Here is a 27,620-nt window from a genome sequence, read left to right on the forward strand (position 1 = left end):
CTCAATGAAGTGTTTTACAGTTCAAATTAACAGTTGGATTTATTTAGTCATAAAATAAAAAGAAAATGGGAGGTGGAAGGGGGATACTGTTCCACTTCTGGTCACTTCTGCGGCGGTAAGGACACATCCTCGAGAGATTTTCTCTGTGGGAAATAAAGATTGACTATTAAAATCTACATTAATCACAAGCGTCCAAGGAGAGAAAAGCGAGCTCACCACTAGAATATCACTCAGAATCTTCAAGTCATTCAGGACTCTGTTGCACAGGGTCATCTTATCAGACAGGGTGCCCAGTCTGTCCTCGACGTCCTGCAGGTCCTGTGGAGGACAAAACATGTTGGTCATTAGTTTTGGGGCAGACAGCCATCAAAAGTTCAAGCTTCAGATCGTGGCTGACCTGTTTGGTCGGTGAAATACCCTCATCAGTCTGCAGGGTCAGGTCTGTAACTGTTTTACAAACATACATAAGAGAAATATGAATAATGTAACTGTTAAACTGAAAAGTGCATGTATTATATTACCTGTGTCTGAAGCCATGATCATAGATTTATTATCTGTCCTGTAAACACTGCATTTCCATTTTGTGTGTGCCTTCTGTGTTTTTAAGGAGGTGCTCACAGGTGACTTAAATTCCCCTAATTAATGAGTAATGAGGTCAGTGTGTGCTCTGTCAGAGGGTTTGAAGAGGTGCCAGGAAATGCTTTACCAGATATTTTCAAAATAACATAAAGCTTTTAAGCAGTGCAAATGTATTTATTTCTATAGCAAAGTTATGTAATGCTAAACTTTAACGATAAAAACAAGGGTTCGGGGCGTAAATAAAAGTAAAGGAAAATAAAAAGTAATTTAACAAATTTTCGGCAGTCCAAACAGTGATCTTGAACAATTAAAATATATTTAAGAGTTTTCAAAAAGGTTGGGATCATTTGAATACAATGTTAATTTTTTTGTTGTTTTACATTTTAAACAGGGTTTCTGTGTTAATGGTATTTTTTTGGTATGTGAGTTTGCTAAGATGATTTAAAAAATATTTTTAAAATGTTCTCTTTTTTTACCATCAAATCCACAAAAAAAGAGCATTCATATCTTTTCTTTTTTTGCATAAAATGTTTTGTTCAATATCATCAATGGAGTAGTTTAATTCAAAACTGGCATCACACATCAATTCTCCAAAGTCAAAGCTTTATTTTCCACTGTATATCTGATACAATGGTAGTTTTTTGGATATAATATTTTGCTAAGATGATAAAAAAATATATTTATAATATATACTGTTTTTGTTATGAACTGCAGACATAATAAAAACGTGCAGAAATGTTCACAGAGTATCCACAAAATAACAGGACAGCTAATAGAAAAACAGACTTTTTTTTACCATCAAATCCACAAAAAAAGCATTAATATCTTTTCTTTTTTAGCATAAAAAGGTTTTGTTCTATATCATCAATGGAGTAATTTAATTTGAAATGGACATAACAGATAAATTCTCCAAAATTAAAAACTTTATTTTCCACTGTATATCTGATACAATGGATATAATATTTTGCTAAGATGATAAAAAAAATATTTTTAATATATACAGTTTTTGTTATGAACTGCAGACATAATAAAAACGTGCAGAAATGTTCCCAGAATATATCTGGAGAAATCTTTCCACAAAATAACAGGACAGCTAAAAGAAAAACAATTTTTTTTTTTTTTACCATCAAATCCACAAAAAAGAGCATTAAAGGGACTGTTTGTAACTTCTTACATGTATAAATCAATCCGGGTCGGTGTCCCATGCACGCCCGCGTGTAGCTACTCTGTTCAGGCAAGACTCCAACACAAAAAACACAGAAGCACCAAAACCGCAAAGTTATATCTAGTGAAGCCGTCTTGCAAAACGGTTTTGGCCGCGTTTTTTTTCAGACTTTTTTTTAAGACATTTTTCAGATCTTTTTTTTTCAGATCTTTTTTTCAGATCTTTTTTCGGACATTGTTTTTCAGACTTTTTTTCAGACTTTTTTCAGACTTTCTTTTCAGACTTTTTTTTTGGACATTTTTTCAGATTTTTTTTTTCAGATCTTTTTTTTCAGACTTTTTTTTTTTTAGATCTTTTTTTTAAGACTTTTTTTTTAGACATTTTTCATATCTTTTTTTTCAGATATTTTTGCAGACATTTTTCAGATCTTTTTTTGCAGATGTTTTTTGTCTGGCATTTCTCAGACTTTTTTTTCAGACTTTTTTCAGATGTTTTTTTTCAGACTTTTTTTTCTGATTTTGTTTTCAGACTTTTTTTTCAGACATTTTTTCAGACTTTTTTCAGATCTTTTTTTTCAGACTTTTTTTTCAGATCTTTTTTTTCAGACTTTTTTTTCAGACTTTTTTTTCGGACATTGTTTTCGGATATTGTTTTTCAGACTTTCTTTCAGACATTTTTTCAGATCTTTATTTTCAGACTTTTTTTTTTGTCATTTTTCAGATCTTTTTTCAGATCTTTTTTTCAGACTTTTTTTTCTGACATTGTTTTTCAGACTTTTTTTTCAGACTTTTTTTTCAGATTTTTTTCAGACTTTTTTCAGATCTTTTTTTTTCAGATCTTTTTTTCAGACTTTTTTTTCGGACATTTTTTCAGATCTTTATTTTCAGATCTTTTTTTTCAGACGTTTTTCAGATCTTTTTTTGATGCAGAAATAACTGCTGCAGCTCCTCCAGACCAACAGGTGTTTCCCGTGTCTTGTGAAGTGGCGGGGCTCCGCAGCGAGAAACGTTATCGTCTCCGACCGGGTGCCGGTGTCTTCCCTGTTCCCTTTGGCACCCGGTCGGGAGGCTGAAGCAGGAAAAGCAAACACTAGGATCAGCAGTGATTCATGGAGAGACCTCTGTCTGTGGTTTAGGCTGACATTTGTCGCCTCACTGTTTTGAGCGATGCTCGTTCATGTCTATTTAGAGCGAGCACAAGCGAGAGCCCGACGCTGACTTTCGGTTGACCTAACGACCACAGGTGTCGCTGTTAACAAGCATTTCTGATTCTTACAAACAGTCCCTTTAATATCTTTTTTTTATTTTGCATAAAAGGTTTTGTTCTATATCATCAATGGAGTAATTTAATTTTAAACGGACATAATAGATAAATTCTCCAAAGTCAAAACTTTATTTCCCACTGTATAATTCTGCTATAACGGGCTGCTGCTGGCCCTTTAAGAAATGTGGCGTCATTGTTTGTGGGCGTAACCCGGAAGCTCTGTCATTTCATCAGGCAACAACATGCTCTCTGCTCCTCCGGGCTGTGAAATGACACATCCGCCGCTGACTCTGTAGCTCTGGGTTTATGAAGTCAATTTGTAGCATCGCAGTTGAATTAATCAAATCGAGAAGAGCTCTGAGTTCAGCCGGAGGAGAGATGATGTGTAAAGAGCTCAAGACCAAAGTGCTGCGACTGTCGTCCGTCCATCAGGAGGGAAACACAGGTGAGCTCTCATTCACTGCACAAGTCCACATGCATCCCCATAGACTGCAGGTTTTTGACCCTTTCTTTTGATAGATTTGAGCTGCAGTAATAAAGAGAGATGTTTGCCAGTAAGTAACACAAAAACATTGCAGCATGTTACATCAGATTCCTGATTTTCCTGTCATGCATGTCATGGTCCTGTCAAATACACACCCACACACAGAGCTCACCTAGTACAGTAAAGTTAATATACTTTACAATTAAACACCTGTCTGCCCACACTTGACATCAAGGCATCAAAGCTTTATATACAATGTCATCAGGTGAAACTTGAGAAACTCCATGACATCAGATGTTAAACAGCTTTGGGAGCAGTATCCTATCTTTATATGCAAAAAAAGAAAAGGGGCAGTGTGTGTAAGAAACTCCTTTACAAATCTGTACTTAATGTAACACATTTAAGTATACAGTCCATCCACAGCACAAGTCCACGTGCATCCCCATAGACTGCAGGTTTTTGACCCTTTTTTGTTGATAGATTTTAGCTGCAGTAACGAAGAAACATGTTTGTCAGCAAGTAATGTAAAAACATTGCAGCATGTTACATCAGATTCCTGATTTTCCTGTCATGCATGTCATGGTTCCTGTCAAATACCCACCCACACACACAGAGCTCACCTAGTAGTCCAATACAGTAAAGTTATACTTTATAATCAGACAGCTGTCTGCACACACTGGACATAATAATAATATAATAATAATAATTTGTATTTGTAGAGAACTTTTCAAGCCCAATGCACAGGAAATGCACATCATAGACAGCAGAATACAATGAAACATAAATAATTAAATGAACAATAGAATGGGAAAATAAAGAAACAAGCATATACATATTCATACAATTACATATGCACATACATACATACACATCAGCACACAAGCATACAAAAAACTAGAATTCAGCTGATTGGAAAAGCCTTTCTATATAAAAGTGAGTTTTAAGACTGGATTTAAAAAGTCATGACAGAATCTGCTGATCTAAAGCTCAGTGGAAAACTGTTCCAGAGTCGGGGAGCCAAAACTGAAAAAGCTCGATCACACTTTTTTTTTTAACCTCATTATAAGTAAATAGACTTTCACATGTGAAGTCAGTGGAGTGCTCTACATGTGCACTTCTAGAGCAATGCATATCATTGTTACCGTCCACCTCTGCAAGTTTATCTCCCTTCACTACCCCCAAAGTCAATTTCCAATATACAACTGACCTGTTCGATACAGTATGATTAAAAATGGCATATACAGTATATGTTTTCTACCCTCAGTGTTTGTTTTCATGTGTGATGCCTCCATTGACCCTCCTTGTTTTTGAACTGCAGATGGTGCTGACATCCTGAGTTGCACGGCGAAGGCTCTGAAGGAGGGTAATGTGGTCGGCGTGCCCACAGACACCATCTACGGCCTGGCGTGTCTGGCCCAGAACTCCGCAGCCGTCAGTAAAACCTACGACATCAAAGGACGAAATGGACACAAACCGCTGGCCATTTGTGTGGGAGAAATCCAGGATATCTATAAGTAAGTGTGTGTAGTACGGGTGTCTGCTGCTGCTGCTTTAATCTGATACTTCCAACAGTTTGAGTGCAGATTTCTATTTGAAAATCATTTTTTTAAATATCAGTGGTGACTGTTGGTGTCAGTCCATCAGACAGACAAACATATTAGTCATCCACAGATGAGTCATACGCTGTCTCCACACCAACAAGACACATTTTTTACATTTCGAGTCACAGGTACACCTGCTGTCACAGAAATACCCCGGTGTTCTTTAATTAATTTGATAGGTAATAAAGTCTTAAATTAAAAGAACAGTTGTGGGGGATCTATTAGCAGAAATGGAATATAATATTCATAGTTATGGTTTCATTAGTGTATAATAGCCTGAAATTAGTAACTGTTGTGTTTTCGTTAGCTAAGAATGAGCCCTTCATATCTACATAGGGAGCGGGTCCTCTTCAGGGAGTCTGCCATGTTTCTACAGTAGCCCAGAACGGACAAATCCAACACTGGCTCTAGAGAGGGGCTTTCGCATAATTTCACATTACCTGAAGGCCACCGTAGTTCAGCGACACGCTTGTGAAACTGCGGTGACGTGAGCCGCAGAATGCAAACCGTGGTACCGCCAGTCTGTCTTCGGTTGCTCCTAAAGTAGCGTTAATATGATAAGGATGGCCTCAGAGCGAGGTTTTGCACTCGGCGGCTCACGTTGGAAAGGGAGTAGTGAGCAGAGGGGTTTACAGTTGGTTGCAATCTGCAACCACACCACTAGATGCCACCAAATCCTACACACTGTCTCCTTTAAGGCATTTGTAAATAAATCACAAATTAATACAGAGGAGATGAGGCAGACTACCAAATGACAACATCTTCTTCACAGACTTCCGATGTGGAACTGTGCAGTAATATCATAACTTCCTGTACCACTGGCTTTAAAAGCACTGCTCAACTTCAACATATTTTTTTGTTTCCATGGTCAGGTACTGTAAGGTGAAGGTGAAGGAAGCGCTGTTAGGTGACCTGCTGCCAGGTCCCGTCACTCTGGTGTTTGAAAGATCCGAAGTACTAAACCCAGATCTCAACCCCTTCACTTCAGTAAGTCCACTCCTTTTTAACTGGATATTACTGAAAATAAAACAAATGGTTTATGAATGAATGTCTGTTGTTAAAATGTCCATGTGCCCCTCAGCTCGTAGGCGTTCGTATCCCAGACCACGCCTTTATGAGACGCCTTTGCCAGATGTGTGCTGAACCTCTCGCACTTACCAGCGCCAACATCAGCTCATACACCAGCACTGTGGCCGTACATGTAAGTGGAGAAATGATACACGACAAGTTGAGAGATGCTTTTATCAGAGTCTCACATTCACTATGTTTTAAAAATGTCATTCAGGTAGGTTTCCCTGCAGCTTAATTCAGGTTGGAAGGATCTCTGTTTTATCTCTTTGTCTCCGTTTGTTTTATTGTCTTGTATTTTAACGTGTCTGGCTGCTATGGCATTTTAATTTCCCTCTGGGGATTAATACAGACATCCGTCTATAGTCTGTCTAAGTTTACAAGATTGCTTTTTAATGCTGCTGCTGTGTTCTTCCTCTGAAGGAGTTTCAGGAGCTCTGGCCCCAACTTGCAGTGGTGGTGGATGGCGGACCAATAGGAGACCAGAGCCGCCTCGGATCAACAGTGGTCGACCTATCGGTACTCGGCAAATACCGCATCATAAGACCTGGCTGGTGAGTTCATGCCGTTACTGGGACCCAGTTAGCTTTTACTTGCTGCGGTTATATGTACCATTTTTCTCTCTCCAAATGAAATCATACCCACTAATAATATCAAACAAAATGGTTTACAGAAGCACTAAACCTTTAGCAAAGAAAAACTCTGTCACCGCACCGGTGACAGCTGCTGGTGAAGGTATTATGTGTTCCGGTTGCCCATCCGCCTGTCTCTCTAGCTCAGGAATCGCCTGGAGGGAATTTTATCACATCTAGCACAAATCCACTTGGATTCAAGGATGAACTGATTAGAATGTTGGAGGTCGAAGGTCACTGTGACCTCACAAAACACGTTTTTGGCCATAATTTAAGAATTCATATGCTAATTATGACAATTTCACACTAATGTCTAATACGGGGTTATTCAATTAAAATTTAGAGAGGTCCAGTTAGAGAATATTTCCTCAAGCAAAGGTCCAGAACATCAGAATGACTATCTTGTGTCATGATTCAGTACCCTATTGAAGTAGCAGCTCAGTTAACCCCCGTCACTCCACTCAGCTGTCAGGAAACAAGACACACCAAACCTCTCTTGGTCTCGAGCAGCTGCAGCATTTATTTCTGCACAAACTGCAATTTCCACTGTACATTCACTTGATATTCTCAGAGGTAACTCTGTCTCCTGCTCCATCCATCAGCTCCATCCACCAGCTCACTTGTTCTCTATTCTCCAAATGATCTCCTCTATTCTTACAACAACTGGCTTTAGACAGGGTCATTTGCATTTTCACGTCGGCCACCATAGTTCTCCAAAGCGCTTGGCACACTGGAGACGTTTCATTTGGTTACAATCTGCAACCTCACTACTAGATGCCGCCAGATGTTACACACTGTACCTTTTAATCAGCAGACTAAAACACGGCTACAGCCACGATTGTACCTTTGACTCTGAAATGACTGTAATTCTGTTTTCAGTGCCTTTTCTTCCACGGTTGATGTGCTGCAGCACAAATATGGCCTGTCAGAGGACTCGGGGGAAGTTTGACCTTTGAACTCTCCACACTCCACAACATACGCTGAGACGCACAACCAGCGCTGACCACGGGGCTCCTTCAGAAAAGATGAATCCTTCTCATGTTCACAGGGAAGAACGAGTCTTTCCCTGGAAGGATTGGAAACTCAGGAACAGCTCGATGGCCGATATTGTTCTGGTGGCTGCTTTAATGTCTGGAGTAACTTATTTTTCTTTTGATGACCATATTTTCTGCCGTACTATGCGTCAACTATCATGGGATTATGTGGGATTTTAAAGTGTCACAGTTCTCTACCATTTATTCAGAACAAGCTCAGCTATACAGTATGGGATTTATTATTTTGCATCTTTTTGTATTGCCAAAGCAACATGTCTTAACGGAGAATACAATGGTTTGAGTTTTTATTTTAATATTTCCTTTTATGGCCTGAATACTTCGTTGTGGAGTTCTGTGAATAGCATTGACTATACATCAAACTTGAGTACAGAACTATATTTTATTATTAACCTATGAATCCCCTGTATTTATTTTATCTGCATGTCAGTTTACCAGTGTGAGGCTTGCACGATCATTGGTCACCTGCTACAGTTTCAGTAACTGTTCTATGTTGTAGTTTAAACTACATTTACAAGTTTGAAAATACTGTAATATTTCAGATTTGTGTTGGTTAGCACATATGGTGCCTTCAAAGAAAGAAAAACAATATACGACTAAAATGACAACATATTAACCTACTATGCACTGAAAAATTAACTTCCATGGCCTCTGCCATTTCCTGACAACGTCAACAAACACGTCACAACTCGTGAGCTCTGAGTTTTCAGAAACCTTCCGCTTACGATGTCGTGAATACCACAAGAGGGGGGTGTTAGTATGGACTCTTCTCGTGAACACGTTAAACACGACCCCATTTGAAGGCACCAATAGGCCAAGTGGATATGACATTCTTCTGCCCACTTGCATGTTGAAAACACCGTCTGACATAAACTTGTTTTGATGGATTGTACAACCTCGGCACAGCCACAATAAAATATTTTTTTCAGTATCACAGTCTTATTCATGCATAAGAAAATATTTGAGACATACGTCTGTCTTTATTTTTAGGTGTCTGAGGGTTAAGTGTTCAAAAAAAAAAGCAGAAACCACTCAGAAGCGCCCTTCACAACCAAAGAGCATACTTTTATTCTCAAAAATGCCTCCGTCTGAAAGTAGCTTTTACTTTAATAGACAGCAGGATTTCATCAAATCTAAATCACACCAATCCATACAGCAGAGTGCTCCAGTAAGTGGTCCGTTTTTATTCATATAGCCACTCCAAAATATTGAACCTTGGCCTTAACACTTAACTTCTGATTCTGGTGATGTTACTTAAGTGACAGAAGGTGCCCACGATGAACACTGATTGATGTAACCATTAAGTTGCCAGGCAACCAGAAGGTCACTGCACCTGGCCAAGAAACAGTCGTAAAACCCCAACAAGTCATTTTCACACTTAACTAAACAAATGAGGTATAATGTGTTCATGAATTATCTCTAGAGGTGATGGTACTTTTATGACCGTTGGATAGAAGCAGGCAGCTGTTTCCCCGTTTAACGGGCAGATATGAGAGCGGTATCAACCTTCTCATCCAACTGTCTGCCAGAATGTGAATTAAAGTATTTTCCAAAATGTTAAACTGTTCTCTTTACGTGCATGCTTAATCCCCACTTACTGCTTTCAAAACACCATGGCTGTGTTCGAAATTGCATACTAAAATACTATTCATACTATTCATACTAGTAAGAATTAGTAGTGAGTTCAAATTAAGTGTATTGTGTTCCAACTGCACAGTATGTGGATTTTGAGTATGTGAGAAATGCCCGGATGTACGCTAGATTAGCAAGAATTTATGAGTATGAGACATGAGCTTACTGGACACACTCAACTGCCCCGAAATGCATTGCGGCTCTTCAGACTTTCCAGTGGCAGACTGTGCCGCAGACAGTTTAAATAATTAACTGTTGGATAAAATTATTAGGAATGATGGGGAGTGGCCTAAAGGAACATTTGATCAGACAGAGTGCTTTTTGTGATTTTTTTTGCATTTTTACAGAAAAGTGCCCAATGTCATTAGCGTTTTTTCCTCATTGTGGTGGCTTTTGCTGGACACCCGTATCTATATGACTTCACCAACTGTAGTTACGGTGATCTGAAGCCTGGGCGCAAATTAGTGCTGTATTTGAGATTTTGGGTAAGTTGTTTTCATTACTTTAAACTGTGCTAACTATTAGGTAGCGTACAGTTCAAGGTTTGTGTGAAGCTAACGTTGGCACTAATTCGGTGGTTGCCTAGCAACAATACAATAAAAAAGGTGAAGCAACTGAAAAAACGCCCTGTCTGATTGGGCGTCTTCAACAAAAAAAGGCAGTGTGATGTGCCTCGCTTTTTAAACCTGCAAAATACACTCTGTCTGATCAGGGCCTCGGGGGGGAAAGTGCGGGAGCTCACTTATACAGTATAATGTACTGTATTAAACACAAAAATATTTTATACTTTTAACTTGAAAAAATACTGAAAATATATAATTGAGTAAAGAGGTGATGTTGATTTATATTTGTGATAAACAATTTTCATTCTGTAGCATCGTGATCGATACAGTCATGTGATGGAGAGAAGACTTATTGCCTGAGTTTACTTCAGTCTCGTGGTAATGCCATACTTAATCGTCAATTGAATAGGCAGTACATACAGATTGAGTATGTAGTATGTAGTATGCAGTACAGCATGCGATTTCGAATACACAAAAAAAATCACCATTAGTTTCTCATTCAGTTTGACAGCCGGTCGTGGATGAAAGTGAAACTATAAAAGTGTCGCGCTATTGTAATTAATTCTAGTATTTAACTGTAGAGAGGGAGACGAGGCCCGTACGTGGTGACGGTTTTCTCAGTGTGTTTGACCAAAGACCAGAGAATTCGCCTTTTAATGCTGCTTTACCCAGAAACTCAACCGAGATGAGTCACACCAGCGACACAGTGTCCTGTTATTGCAGATCTGCATGTGTGCATACCTGCAGAACCTCTCACACCCGGTCAAGTCAAAGGTAAAAGCATGTCCTTGTGGACTCACATCGACACTGATCAGTCTCTACATTCTCCTTTGTTCTTTCTCCTTCATGTGTACACACACTTCCACTACAGCATGCTGTTTCAGTTCGACGAAAGCTCACATGAGCCAATGCTCCTTCTCTTTGTTGAACTGCTCAACCCAGCGGCGGGTCAACTCCAGGTAGTGATCGGGTCCATGTGGCTGATAGTCCAAGTATACACGGGTCACTGTTTTTTTGGGCGTCGCCCTCTCTATCTGCGTCCCCTCGTGCCATTCATTAAAAGACGTGATGGTGACGACCTCCGGCCTCACATTCAGCGCTGCCTGCAGGGCCGTCTCGTAGTAGCGACCGTTCACTCTGTTGCGCATGTTGTGGTTGTTCCACGGCCGGATGCTGGTGTCGATGTAACCGGGTCCGACGCTGGGGATGAAGAGGAGGTTGTTGCCGTCGCAAAAGGCCTTGATGGCCTTCCAGTTCTGGTGAGAAGAGCCGAAGGAGAAGCCGTTGGAGGCGAAATAAGTGTAAATGCCGTCAAAGCCACCCGCGAGGATGTCGTGCTTGTGGCGCTCCTCCACGATCAGCGCAATAAACATGGAGTCGTAGGCTGAGCCGCGCACGCTGTGGGAGCCGGTGGGAGTCAAGAATTCAGCCCAGGACTCTGGAGGAGTCAGGTAGGAGTCGTAGACGTAGAACAGAGGAAGACTCTTCCCTGTGCTGGAAGTAAACTTGTAGAAGGCTCCATGGTCACCATACCTTTAAAGACAATAATACAGTAGATTAATAACATGGCAAGTTAGTGCTGAAACAGTTAGTTGATTAATGATTAGTTGATGAAAGCTGCAGTCGCTAACTTTGAGCAAATATGATGAAATGCTAATTTTTATAACACTGTCACTACATCCTGACAGTAGTACATGAGACAGATAATCTGAAAAACACAATGTTCCTCTGGGTTCTCCGGTGCTCCTAATGTCATTTGCAAGATTTCACTGCACTGAAGGAGAACAACCAATCAGAGCCGAGAAGCAGCTGTCAATCACTGCAAGCGAAACTGCTCGCTGGTGGGCGCTGCTTGGTTTTGGCTCGACTGTTTTCAACATGGCGGCCGGGTCACAAACTTTCTCATTTTACAGCTAAGCAGTACACTACAAGATGTTTCTGAAAACATTTGAGGCGAGAAATAGGCATTACAATAACAGAATACTGATTCTTATTTGATCAGCGCTGCCTAGTTTGACAGTTTGATCGGAGTTTGCAAGTTTCGCGAGCAGTGACTGAGAGCTGCTTTAGAAACACACGAGAAAAGCTCATGTTGAAAATGGAAAGGGTTTATCCTCTGGGGAGCCCGAATCTGCTCAGTAAGTTTCTTGACAATCTTGTTGTTATTTTCCTCAGGAGTTGATGGCGACCAAAATCTGAGCTAAACGAGAGTTAATATGGGGGAAACTGTCTATTAAAGAAGGTTTATAGGGTCACAAAAAACATTAAGATCTATCCTCTGAGTACCATGAACGTCCACAGCAAATTTAATGGAAACCCAGACAACAGTTTCAGGATACGTTGTCATGGACAAACATGTTGGTTGAGGGGAAAATATGACCAAATAGGGGAGCTAGAGAAAAGGTCAAAGGGTAACTGACTCCTCATTTAATGACAAACTGACCTCACTATCACTATGGAGGCAAAATATGAAGACTTGCTCTATTTCTTGTTAAAATGAGTTGGAAACTGAATATATTTGGGGGCTTTGTGCTTTTAAGTTTGCATATACCTGACTGGTGCTCCTTTTCAGAGCAACCTTGATTCTTGGAAAAATTGCTGTTTCTTCAAAAACTCATCAATAAGTCATGAAAACTAGCCTTATATAATCACATGCTTTCTAAAAGTAATCCAGTTTTGTAACTAATGTTCTTTCAACTGTGCATGAAATCTTAATGGTTTTTCTATCGAAGTTGAGTCAGTGATGGAGAAGAGCAGCCTACCTGTCAATGATATACTTGATGTTGTCGTGCACGCTCTGGTCGTTTCTTCCTCTGTATGGTTGGATGTGAAATGCAACCTGGGAAAACATGCACAAAAGAAGCACACCTTGTTACTTTCCATGAAAAAAAGACACCACAGTCATAGATGGGGGCTGAATAGGGCGACAGTATAATCCCATGACAATATGGTTTTTAATTAAAGTTTGTTAGGAAGGAAATAGCTTAGTAAGAATCATATTATCTGATAGTTAAAGGCTGTTACAGCTGATCTGATTACTGATTAGTTATACTGTTTCGATTCTGCAAAACAAGTTAGTCGTGCACCATTTTGACCTTGTGTGGCCCTAAAGCATAGCCTCTGGCATCTGGTTTCTCTTCCCTAGTACCCTAGTCTTCCCCCTTGTTTATATGTTTTCTAAAAACCTATGAATAAAAGAGTGTAACACAAGCTTTGGCCACCAGTACAGCATACCACAGTTAGCCATTCAAGCAGATCTTTTTTGGACAGGATGCGACTGTGAAGAACCATGTTTTCACTGTTTCATTTTCAACTTCAGTCACACTAGAGGTTTTTCACCCTAAGTGCGGCCCCTCTGGAGACTTCTGTAACGTTAAAGTCAATGGCTCACTTAGAAACGTGTATTTGCAATTGATGAACAAAAGCAGCAGGAACAAGGGGACCTGAAGTGACACAAAAAGTGCTTAAGTTGAATATTTTAAGGAACGGCCAGAGAATTCGGAGACTTTGAATAATGCATGATCAGAGTGAAACACTTTTCTTTTCTCGAGCAGTGGACACCCAAGGGGGACAATGTGAAGGATAGGGGCTTTTTAAGATGCTGGAGGCCAACAGCAACTGGATGTAAGATGTCATCGAGTGAGCATACCTCGCCTGTGTTGTATGATTCCTTTCTTATCTCTTATAAAACCCTCATGAAAGTCTGCATTTAGACCAGTATTTAGCTTGAACAAGAATAAGACGGAGCGGATAAATCACATTTTTGACCTGATCGTTTAAGTGATCACCAGAGTTGTTAATAATAATAATAATTGTTACATCCTGAGAGGGACATTAGTGTAGCAAATTTCATGGTAATTCATTTTATAGTTGCAGAGACAATTCACTTAATGCATACTTGTGTTTTCGGTTTCTTATTTTTCTCATACCAGCTGTGCTGCAGCTATATTCCATTTCTGCCAATAGATCCCCCTAAAAGTTACACACTGTTCCTTTAATCTTGGTTACATGTATTTTATAACGGTGTGCCTGTTGTCTGTTCAAATTTTAGGGACGCTGTATTGCATAAAGATAAAGAGTGCTCACTGCACTGGCGTTTCTCTGTGGAAAAAAAGGACCAGTTGGCTGCTCTGACTGTGTCACGATGACATTGAGCATAAGTGTACTAATGGATTAAAGTGATGTTTGGAATTGGCTAAAGCCTAGCAAATTGTTTTAAACTGCAAATGTCTATAGATAAACTGTCAACTGGAGGCAAGAAAAGCAGAACCACTCGTGTCACTAATGGAGATGCTAAGTGCTTTTATGTGCTGCAAAACATACATTTGGATGGTGCACTATGCTGGCAAAATGTCAATTTGAAGAAAGATAGAGGGAAGGAAAATCCTGGCTGTCTGAGTAAATCATAGCACGGAAACAGTGTTTGTGAAGACATAACTCTCTGGACTTCTTGTAAAGTAATAAAGCGAGATCAAATATGAACCTATTTTTGAAAAACTGTGGGCATTAGCGGATATATAATTATCATCCACAGAGGGGGGAGAAAAAAAAGCTGGTATGGTCTCCTGTTCACTGCAGCAGAACGCAGGCCACTAGAAAGCTCATTTTCCAAACACACTGGCCCATTACTCTGTGGTAATTTAGAAGTAAATGAGACAGAGTCTACGCATTTTAATACCTCATAAACATTGACAGCATAAGCCAGGATCAGCCCCATGATTCATGCTGAGCAGAGTGGAATTTAGTGCCATGTCATGCAGAAAGCACTAAAGGAGGGATGTGAGCCAACACGAAGATAAAGGTCCAGACCCTTATAACAATTCGATCAATTTCAACAAAGCTGAGCATATTTCTCCGTGATAGAGTGTCAGTTTCGCTCTGTGGTCAGACACAATAATGTAGCAGTGTGGTGATCTATCATAGGGCACCCATTGGCGTTATTCCCCTGTGTACATGCAGCTACATGGCCTACTTACTGGATAGAACTTTTACAGCCCCTCAGGGTGCAGATTGTTCAGAGAGGCAAACTGAGTCATGGGACCCATGAAGCACATTTCCCCCTCCGCTCCAGCTTCCAATCAGCCCTCCCACCCTGTCCCGCACCAACCCGCCCCCACCCTCCCACTGGGCAGGAGGACTATTTCAGCTCCACTTGGAGCTGAGGTCGAACAACAGCTCTGTGCTTTGGAGGCTCTATGCGATTCGCTCTCCAACTCTGCCGTACCAGAACACAGGCTTCTACATGAGCTGTGTGTGGGTGCTGCTGAAATACTGTTCAACTTATATAATGAAAAGTACATTGCTTTCTTGTGCAGCGTTACCTGAAAGAGGGGTCAGTGTATTTTTAGCCGTGTGTGGTGTGGGTTTGCCAGTATGATGGATGTTGGATTTGTTTTTGGTGAGATAGCTCTGCTCCAGTTTCCATTCATCTCAGTTTTAACGAAGGATGCACAATATGTATCGGGTCGATAATGGAACATTTATAATGTATTATTTTGATAACGAGTATAGCTGAAAAAGTATCGGCCAATAATAGGAAGCCAAATTGCTTTCATTGACTTAACAAGCACACTTCGATGCAGTAGGCGTTTTGAGTATACATTGACATGTCTGACTTAACAGAGATTATATGTCAAAGCATTTGATTTTAATTCCTAGGCAAAATGCTCCATAAAAGCCAAAGTATGTTTGTGAAGTTTTTATGTACTTTACTAGAAAAAAAAATAAATGAACATTTGAAGAGTCAGAACTGTTCTTTGTTTTCGTTGTGTTAACAATAGTGATGTCAGCTAGATTTGATTAGGTCGGAGCTCTGAAATATTAAATCATCCATCGTTACTCGCTACATCTTAGCGTTTCTTACCCTCAGGTGTGCATAATGAACTACAGGTTATGAACTTCTTTTTAGAATACAAAAATGTAAAACTATCGGTTATTGTATCGGTGTCGGCCATGAGAGGCAGGTAATTATCGCTTATTGGTATCAGCTGAAAAAAATCCATATTGTGCATCCCTAATTTTAATTTGTGAGCATGCAATTATGCCAAATATGTGATATGTGAATTAAGGTATCTCGTTATATGCCAAAAATATGTCCCAAAAAAGTCTTTTTGAGAATGTTTTATAGCAAAATCCCTCTTTTCTCTTGTAAAACATTAAAATATTGAATCATCATCTTAAACTCGGTGGGCATATACATAACTTTCTCCAATCAGATGTGGCTTCGGGCGACTAGCCACCCATCATTTGACCATTAGCTCGTAGGTCATTGTAGCTAGCAGAGTAATATCATAGTAGGAGGCGTGTGTTTGGATGTTAGTTAGCAAATGATGGTGATCATACTCTAATTTATTAATTTTTCCCTCCTCCTCCTCCTCCTGAGAAGAGTGCAAGTGAAGGAGGAGGTGTTGGTGGAGAGCAACAGTCCTCTACAACACCAAGTCATGCTGTATTTGCTTCAGTTCCAGCTTCTAAAATGTGAGAATCTGATGTTTTTCTCTGTCTTATATGATAGTAAACTGAATATCGGGGGGAGCAATAGGGGCCCAGGTGCAAACTTGTGCCCGGGGCCCCGCTAATAGATGAATCCGGCCATGAATCTTGGAAAGGTTAATGCCGTATTCATGCCGCAGTGAGCCACATAAAACCACTGTAAAGACTCATTCACATGCTGTCGTAGATTGCTCTGTCAAGCAGTTAGTTAGGAGACTGCCGAGCTCACTGTAATTCTTGTCCTCAGTCAGGACGAGTGCTGCTGTCTGGCAAACAAGACAAGACAGCGCAGGACAAGGAAGGACAAAGATGTCAGATGGAAAACAAAGTGCATATGGACAGGTATCCCATCTCTCTTTCACAGAATAAGTTTTATTTGTTTTATGCAGAAGATTTCTGAAAGTTAATTCTTCCTGGTGTTTTCTGTCTTTGTCTCATCTTTGTATCATTTGCTCATCTTTTTCCAGTAATATAACATTAGTATTGTGTCATTATACAGAATCTCCAAGGGCCAAAGCAAAACTGCTCATGCATTCTCACAAGCATTTCTCAGTTTGGCTAGTAGCCACTTTGCTACTAAAAGCACATTGCAGATATGTGTGTTTCCTGAATCCTGATCTGATACATTTTTTTGGACTGTTGCCGCTGCCCCTTCGGGACCATCTGTCCTCCTTTGGGCTCCCCCCCCCCTTCCTTTTAGCCTTCAGCCTTTCAGTAGAAAAGAGCAAAGAAATTATTTAAGGCTGTTGCTTTAGAAAATTTGCATTAGAGTTCCAAATGATCACAGCAAAAGTTCTTTACCTTGTCAGCATTTTTGCTGAAATTATGCAAGAAGAAACACTCCAAAGATAAATGTCCTTCTGTGCCGAGGGAGTGGGAGGAGTTCATCACAAACAAGCAGAACTGGAAGAGGATGCTTGGAAATGCTGCACTCAACATGCTGCTGTATACGGAAAGAAAATATTCTAAGGTTTTCTCCGCTCTGCTGTCAGATTGTGATGGTCTGTGTGCTTTCTAAAGACAGCACTTTCTTCTTAAATGTTCAGTTGATTTGTTGAAAGCATGTCACGATCTGTTTCTCCCCACGCGTTTTATGTAATTGTCGTGCTTGCTCGGTCACTCATGACAATATAGCATGGCATTAAATTCAATCTATTAGCTTCTCTCCTGACAGCATTATGTGTAAAACCTCATCAGCTCAGTGTTGCATGTCTAATCCGGGCGTTCTTGTCTTGCCCTCACGGAGATACATTATTTCTTCGCCTGCAGCCAAACAGCAGACTAAACAAATGTGATATCAAATCTGACAGACTGGCCTGACAAACCGCCTCTCATCAGAGTTGTTTATACGGCGGACGAGGCCAATATGTGTCACATCGCTGCTGGAAAATAAATTATCTTTATCTTCTCATCAGGATACAAACACTGGCATCATAATGAATTGCGTTATAATGATCCTTCCAACGACTTTGCTTTGTAATTAACCTTGGTGATAACTTCAGCAAGTTGTAAATACAACTTGTTTCCTTGTAGTTAAGTGATTGGTTATTTTTGGTCCTATACGTTAAAATGGGAACATACATCAAAACTAGGGCTGTCAAAAGTAACGCGATAATAACGCATTAACACAACTTGCGATTTTTGGGTTGTAGCGGGCTCAGTTATAAAGCTAGAGTGAAGATGGTGAGAAAAACTGGCATGGCTATTATAAAAAAGGGGTCCCTTGACCTCTGACCTCAAAATATGTGAATGAAAAGGGGTTCTATGGGTACCCACGAATCTCCCCTTTACAGACATGCCCACTTTATGATAATCACATAACGTTTGGGGCAAGTCATAGTCAAGTCAGCACACTGACACACTGACAGCTGTTGTTGCCTGTTGGGCTGCAGTTTGTCATGTTATGATTTGAGCATATTTTTAATGCTAAATACAGTACCTGTGAGGGTTTCTGGACAATATTTGTCATTGTTTTGTGTTAATTGATTTAGAGTAATGAATATATACATACATTTGCATAAAGCAAGCATATTTGCCCACTCTCATGTTGATAAGAGTATTTAATACTTGACAAATCTCTCTTTTAAGGTTCATTTTGAACAGATAAACAATTTGTGATTAATTTGCGATTAATCGTGATTAACTATGGACAATCATGCGGTTAATCGCGATTAAATATTTTAATCGATTGACAGCCCTAATCAAAACACAATTACATGTGGAACCTCCTGACTTCTGCACAGAAATAGGAATCTTACTCAGTAACAGTAGTGGTGTTTTTTCCCCGAAATTTGATACATTTTGTATGATTGCTCAAATGTAAGACAGGTGTGCTTCTTAAAGTGAGACACCACTAAATTGGAGGTCTGAATGCTAAAATGATGTCAATTTATTAACAAAAAAATCTCAATACTATTGCCCCTGTTTAGCTTTTTATTTCCTATGAACATCATTAGGGCTGTAAGTAACAATTATTTTTCATTAACGATTTTTTTTTTTTAAATCGTTGGTCTGTACAATAACAATAAATAGTAAAAAAAAAAAAGAAATCATCTTGCAAAAGGTGGCATCTTGAAATGTCTCCAAAACCCCAAAATGTTTAGTCACAATAATTTGGCAAACAATAGCAGCAAATCCTCATATATGAGAGGCTATAGAGAATAGTTTCCATTATTTTTCCTTAAAAAATGATTAAAACATGAATTATCAAAATACCTACTGACTTTCTGTCAGTAGGTATTTTCGTAGTAGGTATCGATCGACTAACCGATTAATCAACTAATCGTTTCAGCTCTAAAAACCATGGTAACTCAAACAAAACCTTACAGTAATGTTGATGCTTTTATCTGGTCGGCTGGCTGATCTGTCTTTACTTAAACATTTAGTGTGTTGGTGCATTATTAATGGCACCTGCTTTGACATAGAAAAACTCTTACGAGCCTGTCTCTCTTATATGTCATTTCAAATTCATACAGATAGCTTCTGAGTAGCTTTTCAAATATGCACATGAACACATGATGTATCTTTCTTCAACTCTCATTTTAGAGAATTTTTGAGGGGGAAATCTGACAAAAAAAAAACTCAAACCGGTAATCACTGTGTCATAATCTCTTATCTTTCTTTACCCTTCCTCTTTATCTTTATCTGGAGAGTATCTGACATGAATTGTATCGCATTACGAGCAAGCTTTCCCTGTAAAAGTTTAATAAGCCTTCGATATAGTGACAGGAGGCAGTTATTTCCTTCAACATGCCATTTTCCAACCTAATTGGCAAATTGGTCATGTGGGTTTGCAACCCCCCACCTCTCCGCCCTGCTGACTTGCTCCTGAGCTCATTCAATCCCCACTGAACAACTAATCCAGCAGCTATTTGACCTGTTTTTTCGCCCTAATGCTGGAGATGTCACTGCAGCTGCAAACATCCGGAGTCAAATCCCTGAGTAGCACAGACAGCTTTATAAGAGGCAGCAGAACAAGTTCAAAAGCTCCCAGCCTGCCTCTCCTGTGACAAAAACAAACTGCCGCTTCAATGTATAACTCACCACAGCACATCGGCTGCTTTGAGATTACTATCCTGTGCAGTGTTAAGCTCTCTACTCACCTCTGTGAAGCATCATTAATCCTTCTCTAGCTCCAGTGTCACTGTGCTCTTAGTGAGATGAATGGATGGAGAGATAATGGACAGACAATCATACTTACACATCTAACCTTCAGCCTCATTCCTATTCTGGCAACCTGAAATAATGGATATCTCTCCTGGCAATGACATTGAAGTTCAACAAGTTGGAAGTTTTACACAATTAGCCTACTTAAATACTACTATAGAGCACATTATCTGTGTTATCTGTAGCCTTTAGTGTAGTTTGTAGTGTTTGAAAGTTAGTGGGCACAGATCAAGCTGGCTTACTGTATCTAATGGAGTGCCTCAAGGTTCTGTGCTCGGCCTACTTTTATTTTCTCTTAGTCTATCTCTTAAAGGGCCAGTGTGTAGCATTTTGTGGGATCTATTCGTCTATCTCAGACGAACCAAACACTGGCTCTAGAGAGAGCCTTTCATGTTTTTACATTACCTGAAGGCCACCGTAGTTCTCGGACTTGTGAAACTGCGGTAACGTGAGCCGCAGAGTGCAAAGCCGTTGTACCATCAGAAGACGTCTGACTTCCGTTGCTCCTAAAGTAGTGTTATTATGGTAAGGATGGTCTCTGAGCGAGGAGAATGGCATAACCACGGTTTTGCACTCGGCGGCTCACGTTACCACTGTCTTGAAAAGGGAGGAGCGAGAGGAGGCGTACTCAGTTGGTTGCAATCTGCAACCACACCACTAGATGTCACCAAATCATACACGCTGTACCTTTTAATGTGCATGGAACTAATACTCAATGCTATGCAGATGATGATGTGTTGTATAGCTGTCGTTCTTCTCTCCCGGATACATTTCATAAATACAGTCCACCACTAAAGTCAAATAAAACAAGGTTGATGTTGTTTTCTAATACTGGCCTACAGACATTGTGGACATTGTGGACAGCTCAGGGGACGACAACTGTTACAAATATTCTGTATATGTATTTGGCTTTATGCATGTCTTTCTGTTAAGCAACCTGAGACTGAAGTTAGGTTTGTATTTTAGACACAAGTCCTGTTTCTCCCTGGTATATTTTAATTTATAAAGCTGTTCTGGGTATATTACATTCATATCCCTGCTAATTTACTTCACAGTGTCCATCTTGCAATCATTATCTCAGATCACAAGACATATACAGTATGTCTGTGTCTCGTGTACGACAGAGATAAGGAAGCCTTTATGTTTTCCGCTCTAACCACTTGGAACAGTCTGCAAAAGGGAATTAATTTGATGAATGTCTCACAGAATTTAAGATAACTGTAAACCTTCTGGTACATACTTTTATTCTTAATTGTCTTTTTTCTCTTTTAGTCTTATTTTAGTATTAAAATGTGCTTTTGGTATTGTTTTATCTGTTGCCTTATTTTGAACTGTTTCATCTCCTCAACTTTTTATGCTGCCGTCTTGGCCAGGTCTTGCTTGTAAGAGAGGCTTGTTCAATGGGATTTACCTGGTTAAATAAATAAAAAAATACCCACTGCAAAGCCCATGCCAGCATTATTGATGGAAAACCAACTCTTCCATCAACAACTGCTGATTTAAAATGGACAAATCAATGAACAATCAACACTCATTTTATTGCGACAACATGCATTAAGCATAAAAACTGAGCTGAATATCATTACTCACTATGGATTTGATTCATTGCTCTTGTTCCAGCCTTGGACTATTTCACCACTTTGTTTCAGGTCTCACAAACACACACTTTTACACACACACCCACACACACACACACACACACACACACACACACACACTCAAAATGTGCTGATGCCTTTTACCTTGAGGTTGTGTCTATATGCAGCATCCAGTACAGCTGGTACCAAATCCTCAGCGGGTTCCCCGTTGTCATCAGCCAGGCCGGGAGGATACCAGGACAGGATCAGAACCCCTGGAGACACACGGAAACTCATCAGTCTGATCATCCATCCTGGACCAGTACACTGGGTAATACCTCAGAGAGCATCTACTGCTGAGAACTTATATCCAAAATGCATATGAACCTCTAAAGTGTTATCTTATTGTTGAGATGATGTATGAAATTCATGCTGATTGTAAGAAATGCTGACAATCCTGTGGGGAGAAACGGGAGCTGAAAAACTTTTGCATTCATTAATCTATAGTGGAGGTTTTCACGCAGCCCTTCACACAGTTTTACAGACCTATTTGAGACCATCGAACGAACACAGTCAGTTGCGCTTTTATTGAACACACTGAAATGTCTGCCCTGGTAGAACATTAGGGTAATTACCGAATTTTCTAAGACCAGACTGTTGCTGGTAAGGTTTGTGGTGAGACACTGTATGCATAGTTGGATTATGAGACGATGGGTTCTTGGGCACAGATATGTAAAAGGCCCCAAACCCCACCTAAATAGAAGCAAGACACCACATAGAGCAAAACGTGTCTCTTTGTAGTCATTTTGCGTCTCTTTGTGGCCATTTCACAACTGTCTGTGTTCGTCTGACGTGACTTTGTTGTCATTTTGCAACCCTCTGTGTTCATTTGATGTCTCTTTGTGGTCGTTTGCAACTCTGTGTTTGTTTGGCGTCTCTTTTGGCCATTTTGCAACTCTTTGTGTTCATCTTACGTGTCTTTGTAGTAATTTTGCACCTCTCTGTGGTCATTTTGCGTCTCTTTGTGGTTGTTTTGCATATCTTTGTGGCCATTTTAAAACCCTCTGTGTTCGTTTGACGTCTTTTTGTGATCGTTTTGCAACTCTCTGTGTTCGTTTGACATGTCTTTTTGGCCGTTTTGCAACTCTCTGTGTTCGTTTGACGTCTCTTTGTGGCCATTTTGCAACTCTCGGTGTTCATTTGACGTGGCTTTGTAATCATTCTGCGTCTCCTTGTGGTCGTTTTGCGGCTCTCTGAGGTCATTTTGCAGCTCATAGAGGTCATTCATGTTGTGTGTTGCACAAATATTGTTAATGCAGTAATCATGGCATCTGCTTTGGCATAGAAACACTCTTAAGCCTGCAGTTTGTTATCTATAGGAACTGCTGACATTCACTGCAAACAGAGGCTCTGGCTCCGTGGCCCCCTGAAGCCTCGGGGGCCCTGGGTCTGTCCTCGGTAGGCCTGTTCACTAATAGATCCATGGCTGTATGAGAGTGGATTCTTTTCATCTGAATGCCTACCTGCCCATCACCCATATCCTTGATGAATATGCACTTGTCATCTTTGTACTATTTATTATGTCTTGTTTTAGTGGCAATCTCTACATGCAGCTTGTGTGTGTGACACCTCATAAATTCCAGTAGAGAAATGCCTCCTCATGCTCAGATGCTGGCTGAGAAATAGCTTCATATCAGCCACAATGGTGCCTGGCACCAGAGAGGATCTGGCACATTGGATATGCACTAAGAGCTAATTCATTAAATAAATGTCCGCTTGCTGTTGGGCTTTAGGGACTATTAGATTACAATATCCAACTATGTCCGTGTCTATTAAGAAGCCGCTGCTACTCATTTTATTTATGGGGCTCTGTGAAGTGGTGGGGAATCAGTCATCAAGCCAAATGGGACTATTTGGAATTTGGCTGGCCGTGGTGTCTAATTAAATGGATTATTTTAACTGAGCATTGTGAGCCAGCACTCCCATAATCCATCTGTCACGGCGGGGAGGTTTCACAGGGCTGGATGGCCTGGTCATCATTCCGGATGGTGTACAATAACCCACTGAGCTGCAGGAGAGAAACATCAGGGCCTATCATGTGTAGGCTGCTGACGGCTAGACGCACCAGGCTGTTACTCGACACCAGGGTACAGGACTTTGCTGTCTTTTAGGGAAGCCATACAAGTTTTTGAAAGGACTAACAACATACCTATTAATATTTTATGAGACGTACAAAAAACAACTCTAAGCCTGAAGTTCTCAGAACAGAGATAAGGGACGTTAGGGGTCTCTCTTATACAAGTCTTGTAACTAGTACAGCACACAATTCAACTTAACCTCAGATAATTACACACATTTTAAATTGACCTTATTTTATTCCCCTTGAAGATTTTAAAGCTCTTTTATCAGATGTGTTTTATGACTCTTGCCATGTTATTTTTTGTAAATAAATCTATGTGTCACTTGATTGTTGATTGTCTAGCTTTTGCTGTGTTGGTTCTTGAATGCTGGTAGTTAGTGGTTGTTTGACCATCAATGTTTTGTCAGGCGGTCTCTCTTGAAAAAGATCTTGATCTCAATGAGGCTACCTGATTAAATAAAGTCACAAAAATATTAACATTTATTAACTCTCAGTGGAAATATATCCTAATGATACGACCATATTTACCCTCTTAGCCGATTAATCAACTAATCGGACGATTTGGTCTTAGTCGACTAAGATTTCTTTGGTTGATTAGTCATTTTTTGTGTTTTTTTCAGGCTGAATGACGTATTTCCAATAAATTTATGAGCATGTGTCTGGTAAACATATGGCCGGCCTAAGGCATAGGCCATATAGGCGGTCGCCTAGGTGCGCCACCTTCTGCGGGGCGCTGGTCGCACTCTAAAAATAAATTAAGAAAAAAATATAGATGTGTTTTTTTTAAAGTGCCGGTTGGCGCCTTCCTCAATTTCAGCATTTAGGTAACAAAGAAAGAAAGAAATACACTTTTCACCCCGTAACTCTCTTTCTCACACTTTTTCATCTGCCCAGCTGCACTTGTTTGTTAACAAAAGTGTAAGTTGTAGTGAAACTGACTAAACATTTGTATGCCACCAAATCCAAATTTCACTTATAGGGCACCAAAAGGGCTTGCACCGGCCCTGGGTAAACACAAAAGTTAAAGTGGTGCTTTTGTGTGACTCTTTGTGGGGAAACTCAATTTTACAGCTCTATCGATTAATCGATAAAACCGTATGAGTGTTAGTAAAACTAAGAATTTCTTCGGTTGATGACAGCCCTTTGTTATTGTTTTACCTAATTCTGTTAATTAAAGTAACGATTACAAAACAGACAAAATTGTGATTTTCGAATGAAAAGCATAGAAGTGGAACAGTTCATTACATTAAACATTGACTATTTCAAATGTGGTCATTGCAATATGAATATTTTAACATATATACTTATTGCATCTGTCTGTGCAATATCGTTGATGCAATATACACCTCAAGTACAACTACCTTTGTTTACATTTATTTATTTATTACATCTACCCTACCTGTTTTACAAGTACAATTACCTCTGTTTACATTACATCTATTTTTATATTGTATACTTCTAGTGTAACACTTCTGTTTATATTTATTTATAACATCTACTTTACCTGTTTTATTTGTTTTATATAACTGTGTGTGTTTTACCTGTTATATGTTTTATCTGCCTCGTTTAGTCTTGTCAAGTAATTGTTTTAAAGCACATGACCAGAAGTGGCAATTGGGAATCTCGTTGTATTTAATACAATGACAATAAAGCTTTCTTCTTCTTCTTCTTCTTCTTCTTCTATTAATATCCTGATATTGATTTCAACCACACCAATATTTTGATAGTCAGGAAGATATAGTCTACTCATAATGTAGACCTAATAAGTTGATCTCTTGATTACTGAAGCTTTTAAAAGAATGAAGTTTCTCTGTGTGCTGTGCAGCAGCAGCAGATAATATACAGTATACTGTATTTGGGGACTTTGAGCTGGAGCATGTATAGGGAGCTGTCCAGTGGATGTGTGGTGCTGAAAATGTTTTGTGGCTCCTCAAAGCAGCTTTATAGAGTCCCACATTGTTGTGTGCATCAGCTGATCACGAAAAAAACAACACACCTCTTTTTTTTTCTATCTCTCTCCAAGAAATTCAAAGGTGCATCTCTGCATGAACTGTATACCTGCTGCAGACGCTCTTGTGATAGTCAGGAAGGTATAGTCTACTCATAATGTAGATCTAATAAGTTGAGCTTTTTTAGAGTTCCACATTATTGCTCAGCATGAGAGTTGACTATTTTAATAATTTTTTTCTTTCCTATTGGTCTTAACGCTCTTATTATTTTAATGTCCTGTTGGTTTTAAGTTGGCCTTAGTGTTTTATTGTGTTGTTTTTATGTTTTTATGTATAATTGTACAGCACTTTGTCAACTTTTGTTCTTTTTAAATGTGCTTTATAAATAAAATTGGATTGGATTGGACATTATTGTGTGCAGCAGCATCTGATCACAAAAAACAACAACTCAGCTCTTTTTTTTTTCTATATATCTCTCTCCAAGAAATTCAAAGGTGCATCTCTGCATGAACTGTCTACCTGCTGCAGACGCTCCGATCTGCTCCATGTGCGACTCCAACACGTCCGGGTCCCTGGAGCTGTAGGGATTCAGTTCTGGGTAGAAACTGGATCCGATGTCCTCTGGAGGCATGTGTCTGCCTCTCGGGTAGCTGGAGGCGATTTTGGGGTCCCAGTGTGGCACCAGGATGTGGTCCCAGTGGATGTATTTACCGTCCATGTGTTGGTTTCCGTACCAGGTGTAGTAGAAAATATGCACATCGTAAAATATAATTCCCTCTGGACCGGAGTTGGACAGAACCGCTTTGGTGTTGCTGCCAGCTGGACGCGCTTGACCACCCGGAGACGTGGAGGACGAGTGTCTGTCCATCTTCACCGGCAGGAGCTCCAAACCTGGAGCCAGATCCGAGAAACCATCACTGGGCTTCAGGGTCCTCAGTCCCATCATGGTCCCGAAGATGAAGAGCGTGAAGAGGAACAGAGCGATGCACGCTTTCCTGCGTAATCGTGCCATGTTTTGGCACAAAGCTGCAAGACCAGGAGCGACAATAAAAACCTCTTCTCTGTCTCTGGATCTGCTTTCCCTGCAGAGTTCAAGTGTCCTGCATGGCTGCAAGCTGCAAATATCCTTCTGAATGCACAACTAAAAATAAAAAGTGCATGGCTACATGGTTGCAGTCCTGTCGCAGAGGACTGACTACTTGACGCAGTTGGATGTTAGATTTTTAACTTTCTTCTGCAGATGCATGTTTTTTCTGCAGATGCTGAGTATTGTATAGCCTGTGAGTGAGGAGGTATCACCACAACAGATATAACAGGGAATATGTATGCGATGTTGTTCCCATCAACACGCTTCACTCACTGATCTCTCCAAACTGTCCATCCTCTCTGGAGCTGCTTTACTCCAGCTGGCTGCAGGAGTCCCACCCAGAAGCTGATCCATCCATCCACCTGACACCGGACACAGACAGAAGACAGAAGGGATGATGCTGCCTGGTGATGGAGACCAGAGGGGTTTTCATGCAGCCTCTGTGGTTGGTTGGTTTCTCTCCTTTAGACAGTCCGGTTTGGGTATCAAAGAGGCGGAGCTCTTATGATCTCTCTTTTGCAGAGCATCGCACAGACAATATAGGCTATTATGTGTAAGGGGGGGGGGAATCATAATATGAAAGCTGTCAGCATGATCAATATGCAATGACTCATCACGGAGTCTATAATATTTTTTGGCAAGAGACACACTATCAGTTGCACATAATAAT

General features: G+C 40.1%; 2 protein-coding genes and 1 long non-coding RNA gene across 3 annotated transcripts; 1 reads left to right on the forward strand and 2 right to left on the reverse strand.

The window, feature by feature from the left end:
• Positions 1-20: 20 nt before the first annotated feature.
• Positions 21-662, reverse strand: LOC141778711 (uncharacterized). Its single transcript, XR_012596122.1, has 4 exons — positions 522-662; positions 398-447; positions 217-318; positions 21-143 (listed from the first exon to the last, which is right to left on the reverse strand). It is a non-coding gene; the product is annotated as an uncharacterized LOC141778711 (long non-coding RNA).
• Positions 663-3,259: 2,597 nt separating this feature from the next.
• yrdc (yrdC N(6)-threonylcarbamoyltransferase domain containing) lies at positions 3,260-8,775 on the forward strand. The gene is made up of 6 exons (XM_074653121.1): positions 3,260-3,452; positions 4,810-5,005; positions 5,965-6,079; positions 6,174-6,293; positions 6,584-6,714; positions 7,672-8,775. The coding sequence occupies exons 1-6, from the start codon at positions 3,314-3,316 to the stop codon at positions 7,739-7,741; spliced, it is 771 nt and encodes a 256-aa protein (XP_074509222.1). The 5' UTR covers positions 3,260-3,313; the 3' UTR covers positions 7,742-8,775.
• Positions 8,776-10,672: 1,897 nt separating this feature from the next.
• LOC141778720 (glycoprotein endo-alpha-1,2-mannosidase-like protein) lies at positions 10,673-27,469 on the reverse strand. The gene is made up of 4 exons (XM_074653129.1): positions 26,383-27,469; positions 21,940-22,049; positions 12,802-12,878; positions 10,673-11,572 (listed from the first exon to the last, which is right to left on the reverse strand). The coding sequence occupies exons 1-4, from the start codon at positions 26,873-26,875 to the stop codon at positions 10,936-10,938; spliced, it is 1,317 nt and encodes a 438-aa protein (XP_074509230.1). The 5' UTR covers positions 26,876-27,469; the 3' UTR covers positions 10,673-10,935.
• Between the last annotated feature and the right edge of the window lie 151 nt (positions 27,470-27,620).

Source organism: Sebastes fasciatus, chromosome 12 (genome assembly GCF_043250625.1).
Source record: "Sebastes fasciatus isolate fSebFas1 chromosome 12, fSebFas1.pri, whole genome shotgun sequence".
NCBI classification, from domain to species: domain Eukaryota; kingdom Metazoa; phylum Chordata; class Actinopteri; order Perciformes; family Sebastidae; genus Sebastes; species Sebastes fasciatus.